We start from the raw sequence: 12,392 nt of genomic DNA, 5'->3' as shown, positions 1-12,392 counted from the left end.
CAAATAATGCAACTGACATACTCATGTCAACGGTTGTCATGATATCTGAAACAAGAACATCAATTGCATCACTTACACAAAGACAAATGATATATTTTCCCACCCTTGCTCTCCCTACAAACAGTAAGATACTGTTTGAAACCACATGTGGAGATACTGCTACTTTCCAATGCTTTAAAATCCATTACAGATTGTATATCAAAAATGTAGCTGAAATTGTGCCTATCAACCAATTGTTGTAGCCCAGAACATCTGGAAATTATTTTCCTCTTCCAAACAAATAATATTCAGATGTTTTGAACTGAATCTCACACTATCCCTAACAACTGGTAATGTGAACTTGGACTGATGGAAATCCTAGGGTGAAACATCTAAAACCAGACTGAAAAAAGCAGTTGAGTACTAAAACTAGTGGCAACTAATAACAAACGTTTGTTTTAGAAATAAATGAATGTGAGTATATATATAAAGTCATTTTTTTCTGTATCCATCTGTATCTTAAGGTAATTATTTCAGTAATTAATTACTGTATTTATTCAGAACTAGATTACTATAGGCATATGTTTGAAAACAACCAAATCTCAGACATAAGGCACATTTTTGCTCTGAAATTTTAGTTAGAAAGATGTTATGCTTTTGCCTGATATCTTAAAGAGTAGATATAAGAATGAACCAAGCCATAACGTGGTTTGCTTGGTTTTGGTTTACTGTATGGTATGAACCCAGTTACTGAGATCTGTAAATTATGGTTTAATACGAATCAGAAAAGATCTAGTTTAAGCAACAAACCACTTTATAGCTTTGCCACAATGTGTGAACTGAATGTTTATGTAATTTTGATTAATAAATTGATACCACTTAAATCTACTGGTTTTCATAAGGAGTTATGCTATTATAAGTAACCACATAGTACATAATTTTTATCTGAGCCTTGATCTCAATCATCTTCCAAGAATGTGGAAAAGGAAGGAAGCAGTGGTTTTTGCCCATAATGACACCCTTCCCCTCCAAATACAAATGATACATACCCTGGGATTAAAGGCTAGCATCTGAGAGTCATTAGGATCTACTACTGAAGGATATGGCTCAAAAATGACAACTTTTCTTGGGGATTCTAATGCAGAACGGCACATAGATACTAGTAAGTCTACAACCTAGAAAAAAGAAAAGGCAAAAGAAAGTTCAAAAAGAAGACTTTCCCCTCCTCCCAAATAAATTCATAAATGATTCCCAATGGATCTGGACCAGAACCTTGTTAAGATTTAACAGGATTTCAGATACAATTGTACCAATAGGACTGAGATCTGGACCAGAACCTTGTTAAGATTTAACAGGATTTCAGATACAATTGTACCAATAGGACTGAGAGAATTTATATCAGAAAGAAGCTCTGGGTCTGTTCTCCATTGTGCTGCAATGTCTCCACTTTGACTAATTTAATAGGAGTGTCAAGTGATATAAGGGGCAACAGGACAGTGTCTGATTTTGTAAAATTTTGCTTTGGCTCCTTTATTTGAGCAACTTCTTTTTTGGGAGCACCACATTTACTTCTTCAAAGACATGGTTCAGAACATTCATTCAAGGATTCAGATTATTCATTCCATAAATGTACAAGGTGTGTACTAACAGGGTTTCCTTCCTTCCATGTACACATATGACATCTTTTGGTGGAGTCCACATGTATACGGTTAAAAGTATGGGAGCCTCTGTTTATGAAATTGTGACTCAGCGAATGGCATTGGATACCAAGTCTCTGTGAATGTTGAAAGGCCACCTGATCTGAGGCAGGATTTTGATCCAATAATGGACTGACTGAGTTCACCAGAAATATTCCAGTCCAACTCAATACCCAGAACTGAAATGAGAATGAGAAAAATGTTCAGTTCTCCCATAGTCAAGCATAGGAAATATGTAGATGACTAAAATATTTTTTCTCCAATCAAAATGGAGGTAAACTTCATAAAATCCATAATGTGTGAAAAATTAATTAGGATAAAATAGGTATAAGTGAAAAGATGTGCTTTTTTATAATGCAGATTAAAAAAAAAACTTCTCATAAAGTCATTATTCCAGACCTTAACAAAAATTTCTATTTTTTTTTTATCTTAACAGATGCTAATACATTTGCAATCTCGACCACATGAGGTTGCCTTTGAAGATTATCTGCAAATTTCAGCTGGTCTGGAATGAAATGCATGTGTGCTCAAAGGTCAGTTACAGTACTACTAGGTTAAACCTCTGCTGCATGAACTGCACAGTTTAGCAGTAAATTTCCAAGTGCAATTCAAGATGCTACTTGCTACTTACTAAATCCCCTGTGGCTGGAGCCCTGAAATCTTGGGGGCCACCTTTCCCAATGTATTTTGCCCATCCTATTCAGATAACCAGGGAGCACTTGCTTAGCATTCTCTCATACAAGGAGGTATGATAGGAGAGGGGCTAATATTGGATGTTTTCTATAGCAGTTCCCGTCTACTACAGTAGTCACATGTGTGAAAAAATAATTGCATTTTTTAAATATGAGTTATTTGTATTTGGAATCAATGAAGGATTAATATGCCAAATCAATACAGCTTATACCAGTTTTTTTTCTGATTGTAATATCACTGTGAATTTGGTATTTATTTTCCAATGGTATTCCCACTGTTGCATATCAATTGACCTGTTTACATTCTACATCAATTTAATCATACAGTCTTTGATTTGATCAGTTTCTGAATCTTATTTCAAAACAACTTAAAATAAATCACAGCAGATGCTTGGAATTTTGTGTTATATTTTTTCAAATTTAGTCAAATTCCTGAGCATTCCACCTTGTTTCTGTGATTTTTTTTAAAAAACTACACTATTTATTTGAAGACACTGAAACCAATGAGTCATTTCTGAATGTCCTACAGAAACTGTCTGTAAATATTTCACCTTAGTTTCAATCTTGCTCTCTATACAAATTATTATCACTTCACTGATGAAATTCTGTAGCATTTAAGCAAGGGGCCATAAATTGGATTTATAATCTTTTACTTTTATCACATACTTTTGGTGTATTGTTTATGATGAAGTCATCTCTTATATATTAAACACTTTTGTTTATATCCCACCAAAATTATTTTGCGTCCTGCAAGTCCTGCTCCTTCAACAATGGTAAACTAGCACTTTAGCAATCCAATCCAATCCAATATGTATTCCAAATTAAACTGGCTTAATAATATAATTTGAAATGTGTGATACAGCTACCGTAGTTCACCTTGTATTTTCACAAAACCTTGCAAAACCTTAAATTTAATCCTTAGTCTTCAGTTTCATCAAATAAAGTTAGTTGTCCTTGCCATTCATTTAACATCTTTTTTTCAATTTTTACTGAAATCATCTGGAACTTGATCTCTGAAAAAATATTTATTTTTACTGATTATATTCTTTCTAGTTTTAACTTCTATCTTAAAATATCTGCCATTATATTTTTCCAAGTCTGTTAATAATTTTTCTTGAATTTGTTGTCATTATATTTTGTTAAATAATTTCCCAGGTATTAAATTGTTAAACAAAGATAGTGAATCTTGTTATTCTCATCTTTTTTTGTGTAATATTTCTAAAGCCAACAAAAATAAAGGAGAGAGAAGATAAATCTGTCTTGTCCCTTTCATTATAATACATGTTGCTGTACATATTAATGGAATTTATTTAGTGGATAAACTACAGCCATAAGAAATTAATTTGCTATACCATGTCAGCTGCCAATGCATCTTGCAAAATCCCATAATACAATTGTTCATGATAAGAGACTGAGCAATGAGATGACACAAATGACCGAATGATCCATCTCTTCCCTCTTACTCAGATGTCATCATTCCTTACCCAGGCCATTCTGACTGGGCTGATAAATAATAATACTGATTGGAGACAAGGCCTGGCCATCACTGAACGAACTATCTATCCTTACAACCTGGTATTTTATGTAAAGACTGTTTTAATTTTCTCTCTGGCTGCTGTGCTTTCAGAGAAACAGATAAGCCCTTCAGCTTTGTACAGGCTAAGAGAAGAAAAGCTCACATCATCATGTAGGTTTAGATTTTATCTGATATGCACCATTATACATTCAACAAATATTTTCATGTGAAAATGGTAGAGGATACTGGCCTTCCCAGATGCATGCTTATTGATAGAATGATTCCCAGAAAGCAGTGATGCTAGCTGTTTCTATGATCCAGGTACTAACAAAATTAACTAACAATCATCTTCAGTTGGGTGGTTTCCAGAAAGCCTGGACAAGAATGGATAATCTGTGACCCATGATCTTTATCTTCTCCCCTGCTTTCTACATGTGTCCCCCAAAGTGTTTTAAACAAGTGATTTTCTGCCTTTTGTTCTTAGCAGGATTTGGTGGGGAAGAGTGTTAAAGGGTAAAATGGGGTTTTTAGTCCCACAGAAACACAGAAAACTCTAAAATAAATCAGGCAATTTCAACCTTTAGGTTTTAGAGATAAAAAGAATGCAATTTTCCTAATATTATTTTCTTTTGACTTTGCTTTTTGTTACATATTGCTTAGTGAGGATATCTGAAGCTCATAAAAATATGCATATATCTGTAATCTTGAGAGGGTGTAATAATAGTTTTGGTCCACAGTTAATTTTGCAATATGCTTTTTTGTTTATTTGTTTGTTTATCAAATTTATTTGCTACCCATCTTGCAGTTAAGGTGACTTTACTTTTTCCTACATAACAATGTGTGCATCATAAAATGTAATAAGTGATTCTTCTCCCCCCAAGATCACAGTAAAATTTCCTGCATGAGAAGCTGGAAAGAGTTAAAACACTTAAAGTATTGTTTCTTAGCATTCCCAAAAAATGTTTTGATTTCAACTCCCAGAACTTCCAGCAATGAACACGTAGATTAGAGAATAATAGGAGCTGAAGGCCCTATAGCTGAAAGGTGCCCTGTTGGAAAAGGCAAATATAAAAAATATCAAAAAAGCAATCTTCAATGGATAATTATGAGAACTTATATGTACTAATGTCATCTTTTCATCAGGAATGACCTATGTCAAAGCCTTCCCTTATAAAAAATGTCAAAAAAGCAATCTTCAGTGGATAACTATGAGAACTTATACGTACTAAATGTCATCTTTTCATCAGGAAAGACATAGGTCTTTTGTGATGAAAAGATGACATTAGTACATATAGGTTTTCATAGTTATCCACTGAAGATTGCTTTTTTGATATTTTTTATAAGGGGAGGCTTTGATATTTTTATAAGGGCAGGCTTGTTCTGATGCCTTCCCTTTTCATCAAAAATGATACTACTAATTAAGATTTGAGAGCTACATAGAGTTTATAATAAGTTATGACTTTTCTCCCAAGCATTCAGGTGGATTTTCAAAAGACAATGGCAAACCATTGCTGGATCACCAATGGATGAAGAGAATGAAACCACATTGCCTGGGATGTGGAGAAAAGCTCTAAGTAAGGTTGCAGTGTTAGTCTTTACTTGAGAACTTCAACTCCAGTGTTGAAGCAACAAACCACATGCCCGATATTGTGATACAACACTTTTCCTATAGAGTAGGTGAACTGGATTGGGGGCTTAGGAATTGGTTTGAGCTTTTCTAATTTCTTTTAGTGCAAGTTAACTGAGCAGTTCTAAATATATTGTGTCTTCAAAATGGGGGCCAGAATGTAACAAGGATACTAATCATTTCTAGTTTTGAACAAACCACTTCTAGAAAAAGAACACATGGGTTTTCCCCATGATGATTGGACATAAGGAGCCTGACAGAACTGGATTAGTCCTATGAAGAATAATGTGGTGGAAATCCATGTCTTTGTTTCTGTTCTCCAAACTCCTGATCTTCAACAGTATTAGCTGCTCTCCTGGTTTCTAATCCTTTATTAGTAGCCTGCCTTTGTTTTGCCTGATTGACAATTTTATGGTGTTTTGTTATTCGTTTGATTTGATTTTATGAAACAAACTAGTGCCTGACCTTCAGCTTCACAGTCTGTCAACTGCCTATGAGGAGAACACCTAAATCATCATTTGATAATGGATTGGAAAAACAACAACATTCCAATGAAAAAGCATCTGATTTACTTTGCAAATGTTCAGATTATAGCCATGTTTCTGATACTCACACTGTCTTTTAAAAGAACAATGTAAAAATATTCCCATTAATATTATTAATAATCCCTCTTGTTGGAGTCTATGATAAAATGCTGAACAACTCTGAATATTTCAGAGTGCAACTGAAAGTTATTTATTTCTGAAATAATTAAGAAAACCAGCAACAATCTACGAACAAAGATTATATTTAAAAATTATTTGACTTCATCATGATATTTACTGTAGCACAGAAATACTTAAAAGGACCATTCAACAACTATTCAAACACTTGAAGGAGTAAACATATTCTTACTTAATGGAGTGCTATGAAATGAATTATTTAGTCCACAGCCCTTCCATCTTTCCGATCTTTATTTGATTTAAAATGATTCATTCAGGGAGAATATTAAAAAAAGGGATTTGATTAATGCAACCCTCTGATTCCTCCTACAGCCCCAGATGGGCTCTGACTCATACCAAGGTTAGTTCTGAAATCTTTATATTCAGTCCTCTGGAGGGAAATAAAAAAGAGGATTCTTTCAAAAAGTGCAGTGAGAAAGAAACATCAGAGAGCAAAATATATTTAGGCTGTCTTCCCTTCTCTCCTTTTCTCACACTTGGCATGAATGGCCAAATGCCAGTGAACAAGTGTGGTTCAGCAGAGTTGAATATTGCATCAATTGCTCCTCCTACCCACAAGATAAGGATACACAAGTATCGGCCTAGCCATAATATCAATGCTAAAAGGTAGCGGAGTGGAACTGCAGCCCTTGCCAGGGTCTAATTTCCATTGGTGGGAATTATGGTAAAGCAGCCCCAGAAAGAAACTGACTGCTCATTCCTGCTATCAGCATAGGTTAAGGTTGTCATAAAGTTTACTTATCTGAAGGCTACCTATCTACGTACTTTGGATTCCTTAACACAATTGATTTTGGAGAATAAAGATATGGCAAAACTAGCACAGGGAGGAATGAAGAAGTTTCTGTGTGGTGTTGTAAAGGGAAGCTTGGATGGAATAGTTTTGGAATATAGTTCTGACATACTAAAAGTGTGCAGTACTTTGATCTCCAGAAAATGCTTTGCCGAGCAGCAGGAATATGAATGGAAAGCCTGGTTGCAACACCTGGGTCATTTCCCAGGATCATTCAGCAGTTCAGGAAAAGCACAGCTACTTTAAGGCAGTGTAGGTAAGTGTTATGTTCATTACTATATGCCCTTTGAAGCATCTTTTGGAGACTGAATTGCTGCACAGTCCTAATGTATTTGTATGTTGGATGTTGTATTACAACCAGTCAAAGTTATACCAGACAAAGGCCCCTGCAAAAGGTACCTACAACCCAGTCCCAAAGTCCTGATAGCCAGGCCCTCCCCATAATGCACTCAACAACTGCTCCACATTTACAGCCATTGGCAGCATCACATGACCCTGATTTATGCTATTTTTGCAGAAAACTGGCATTTACTTCTATTTTTCAGCAAAATGCTCCATTGTAGACAATGGGTTCGCTTAACAACTATGGTGATTGTTCAACAACTTTCACAAAATAGGATTGTAAAATAGGGTACAGTTATTTGATGACCTGCTTTATGACCATCACAACTTACAACCTGTAATCATGAATTTAATACGGATTATCTAATATTGACAAAATACAGTTCCATAATAAAAACATGAAAAGTTGCTTTTCTCTAATTTTCATCCGCTATATCATAAAAACCACTATCTTATAAAACCAAAGTACAATGAATATTTTGTACTAATCAAGAGACAATAAAATGAAGCAAAATGATATACAAAAATAAATGTTAACTGAATTTGCTACATAAAAGCAATTCATTCTTCTACAAATAAATTATCTGAATTTTACCTGAGCCCCTGTTGCAATTTCATCTGCGGCTTCATTCATCACGCCTAGAGTTTGGAAAGCAAATACACACAGTTCCCGTTCACAGACTGTTGGCTAAAAGCAAAGGGAAGAAAATGGTTATTCTTACATTTAACAATTTTCATCAACCTAACATTCTACACATGCTGAGAGTACAGTTCCTAGAACATCTACTGTATGTGTTTTGTCCAAAGTCTAGTTGGGACTCTGGGAGATATAATTCCACCCAAGGGACTGATATCTTGTACATGTGTAGAACTGCCATGTGTGTGTGTGTGTGTGTGTGTGTGTGTGTGTGTGTGTGTGTGTGTGTACTAATTTCATGTGAAAAAAGTATTCAGGGTTTTGTTTTGTTTTTTTGCCTATGAATTCTCGTTCAGTTTCATTGAAGAAAATTAGCTTTCATCATATATTTCAAAGGGGAATAAAAGTTTGGTGTTATTCTTGTATTTTTCCATTTATTTGCAGATTAGATAGCTAAGAGCTGTTTCTGAATGTCCCATCTCTTATTGGATAATCATCTTTGCAGTGGTCTGCAAGTTCCCTGGTTTTCTCTATTTCAAGAGGAGAAATCATGAGGGGATTCTCCCAATGAGGCTTTTGGAAATGGGAAATATGGACAGTCAAGGCAGCCCCAAAATGTTGGGAAAATGTGTAATTCTTCTCCCTGCAACTACTAGGAATACTATCCCTACCCCTACATCAGCAACAAGGTAAACTCAAAAACACTTTCAAGAAATTTTTGAGAATAAGATATAAAAAATTCAAAGCCTATTTTGCATATAGGCTTGCAAAAATGTAAGTCAGATCTCAGCAGAGTATTAATAAACTAAATCTCTGTCTCTCTTTGTGCTTCTCCCTCTTTATTTCATTCATGTGAATAAGGGATAAAGGCTTGCATCAGATGGCCTTACCCATACCTTGCTTTCTTGGCCTCTCATTGATGTTTTCTAAAACTTAGAGGATGGAAGTCTGAGTAAGCAGTTTATTATTTCAGTTGGTGCTTCTAGTAATATTTAAATTAATGTCTAGGAACCCTAAATGTATAGTGCAGGCTCTCTATTTTAGATATTTGCCATCCTAACCACTGGGTCAAGGTTGTAGGAGTAAAGTTAGAGAATACAGTTTCCTTCTCCCCATAATTATGGGAAAGATTAAACACACAATTCTATCTTCTCTGACCCATTAGTAAAGACTAATGACAAAAGAAATGGAAGTGTAATCTTATAAATAAATGAAGTTGCTGCTTCTCAGATTATTTGCTCCCAAGCTCATGCTGAAGTGAAGATCACTGGGAATATTATAAGACTCCAACAGGCACAAATACCTTTTTGAGCAATATATTCTTGGCATCATGAACATTGGGAAATGCAGAACCTGGTCAGGGTTCTTATTGTCAGTAAAGAACACCTCCAGCTGAAGTTTAGAATAAATGTAGACTACATCTACAACTTTCATTGTTGTTGCTGCATAAAACTAGTCAAAATGACATGATCACAGCAAGAAAGACTGCTAGTATCCAATAAAATAAAGTCTAAGCAGGAGACAATTCTACAGTTTGCATATGAAAATACTGTCAGTAACAGACAGTCCTCTCATTTTGAGTTGGAAGATGTTTTTTATGATACTGGAAGAGCATTGCCCATCATCTCTACCAATATTTTTCAAATCAAAATGAATTTCAGGTAAGCTTGTGTGATTTTCAAAAAGATACCATTTTAAGAATCTTATACACACAGAGAGATCAGTATTTCGTTTTTGCACTTTGCTTTATCTGCAAAGTAAAACAGGGATATAGATAATCCTGCTGAGCTCACGATGGGTTACTGCTACTGATCTCATTTTTCTGCCATTTTTTTAAAAAAGGACAATATTATATCTTACAAGGAACTACTGAATAGTCTATCATCACGATGTTTTCTGTTTTTCATGTTACAAAGATAACCAGTGAAATTAATCTTACTTTGCTCTTTGAGTCATTTTTTTAAAAGAAATGAAGCTAAACAATAAATTGTGTTTAGCACCATCGGAAATACAAAAAATACAAAATGAATTTGCATTTTTTCTTTACAAAAAATGCTTCACTGGGCATGTACTTGCATCAATAACTTTTTCATCAATTTTGTTTAAAATATTATCCTTCTCCTCTTCCTCTACTTGCAGTCCCAGTGATTATATGAAGTCTTGAAATATTTTTGCAGTGATGGTTTTAGAAGATCCATTATCTTTCAAGTCCAATACAGCATTGCTCATTTGATATATCTCATCTGCTATGTTACATTGAATTAGGCAGCAGATGAAGCTTAACACTATCTAATTCACTGTACCATGGCGCTCTAGACCAAATGAAATAATCTATATTAACCTCACTGGTTCTCTTTTGGGCACATTTTAGGAAAGTTTGACTGATGCACTTCAGTGGCTTAGTCTTTTTTTATCTCATAACTTTTATTGTTTTATCAATGTATAAAATCAAAAAACTAAAATAAAAACAGGAAATTAAGAGAAGGAAAAAGACAGGGGGAAAGAACTATGAGGTGTAAGGGAAGAAAGAAAAAAGCTTTGACTCCCAACTCTTTTTAGCACAGTACAAAATAACAAGATTACAGCCTCATTTTTTTACTTTTACACATTAGTACAGGGATCCCCAACCTGTGGGCCATAAGAGGTTTGCAACTGGGCTGTGGAAATGGAGTTGCATGTGCTTGCCGGCCACTTTTGTGAACCATCCCCCTCTCCCCCGCTAATCCGCAAAGCTGGAAATGTTGGGGAACTCTGCATTATAACTAGCTATTTCTATAACAACAAATCTATCTAATCAGCAAAATCAGAGTAAAAGTTTCATTTTATTTGTCACAAACACAAAATCCAGAAATGATATCTAAATAAAAAACATAATTAAATATATTCTCTTCTTTGAATAAAACAATCTATTTAATCATTTCTGCTTTACCTTCCATGGTGTGGAAATAATATGTATTTCTATTTGTATTTAATAATCTTTATAAACTATCACCATTTATATTTATATTAAGGTTATATTCTTTAACCTTAAAGAGAAAAATACTTTTTTCCCATCTATTATAAAACACTAACTTTTTTTTAAAAAAATTAACATAAAACATTCTAATACATCTTTTTTTAACTTCTTAATATACTTTAAAGTTCACTTTCAGACCCATAAAATTCCAGCTCCAATTAACTCATTGAATTTAGAACACTCGCTCCAAGTTACCCTCATAGAATAACTTTTTTCTTCTTGTATATATCCTTTTTAAAACTCTAAACTTTTCTTTAAGCTAATACATGTTTTTCTTTAACTTTCTCTTAACATACATACTTTCAAATACACTTTCGATAATCTTTTACAAACTTTAGGAATTACTTAAGCATTATATATAAAAGAAACAATACATTTTTAAACTTAAATTAAGACGTTCAATTACAAATCCAGACCAATAAAAATCTATCCTAATTCCAACTGACTCATTAAGTTTAAGCCACTCCTTTCAGCTTGTCTTCTGTCTTCTTCTTTTATCTTTTTCTTCTCTGGAATGTTTGTCAAGTAGTTATAAGCTTCTTTTTTTCTCAAGGATTTCTCAACCTTGTTAATGTCCATGAGGAAAAAAATCCTAAACTTGTCCTTTTAAAAGTTGCAGATTTGCTTGGAGCTTTTCTTTCACTTGTTTTGGGAGGTTTATATTTAAACCATCATAATAACAATTGGTGTCAGGTTTATATTCCAAAATTGCAATGGACTCCTCTGCAATGTCAGCAACTTGAGAAATTGCCTTGGTGGTTTGGTAACTTTCTACACATATTTGCATCTCTGAAGCAGTTTGAGTAGTTTGTTTTAACATCCTTAGAGCATACCTGATCTATGAACTGATGGATTTTATTTAAAGATTTTTCAAATACATCTCTAATAATTTGCTCCTCCATCTTCTTGAATTCCTTCTTTAGTCAAAGAATAGCTTTTTTGTAAGTCACTTAAGAATTGCTGGCCAATCAGGAATCATAAAAATCGGAAAGTTTTAGCCACCCGCAGCAAAGCAAACCAAGCTACAAATTACTAAAAATAATAAACTAGAATTACAACTGTCTGCCCATATATTTTTCCATCGTTTTTTTTTTAAAAGATACTCCAGATTTTCTTATTTTAGCTTGCATTCATCTGCCTTCTTCCTTATTGTTTAACAATGAAGAAATCCCTCAAATGGTGCAGATCTTCAAAAAGGAATATCAGGCTGTGACTAAAGAGAGCTTCTTTTAGTTTAATAAAGACTAATAATCCTTAAAAATGATTAAGAAATGAAAGGCACAATTTATTGTCCATTTGAAAAATAAACTCCAAAATGGCTGATTCTTCAACAACGAACTGATTGCATCCCCACCCCGCCAGCTTTCAGCATAT

At 34.1% G+C, this 12,392-nt stretch overlaps 1 protein-coding gene across 3 annotated transcripts in view; it reads right to left on the bottom strand.

Annotated features, from left to right (window-relative positions):
- Positions 1–12,392, bottom strand: part of PARP8 (poly(ADP-ribose) polymerase family member 8) — a 178,226-nt gene that overhangs the window by 18,226 nt on the left and 147,608 nt on the right. For all 3 annotated transcript variants that reach the window (XM_039355122.1, XM_039355123.1, XM_039355124.1), the window contains 2 exons: positions 7,961–8,053; positions 1,029–1,154 (listed from right to left, as the gene is read on the bottom strand). In XM_039355122.1, coding sequence (XP_039211056.1) covers positions 1,029–1,154; positions 7,961–8,053 — 219 coding nt within the window. The remainder of the gene's footprint in view (positions 1–1,028; positions 1,155–7,960; positions 8,054–12,392) is intronic.

Source organism: Crotalus tigris, unplaced genomic scaffold (genome assembly GCF_016545835.1).
Source record: "Crotalus tigris isolate CLP2741 ecotype Arizona unplaced genomic scaffold, ASM1654583v1 scf7180000018606.670481, whole genome shotgun sequence".
Lineage (NCBI taxonomy): Eukaryota > Metazoa > Chordata > Lepidosauria > Squamata > Viperidae > Crotalus > Crotalus tigris.
Note: the sequence above shows the minus strand (reverse complement) of the source record. Positions and strands in the feature narration are given on the sequence as shown.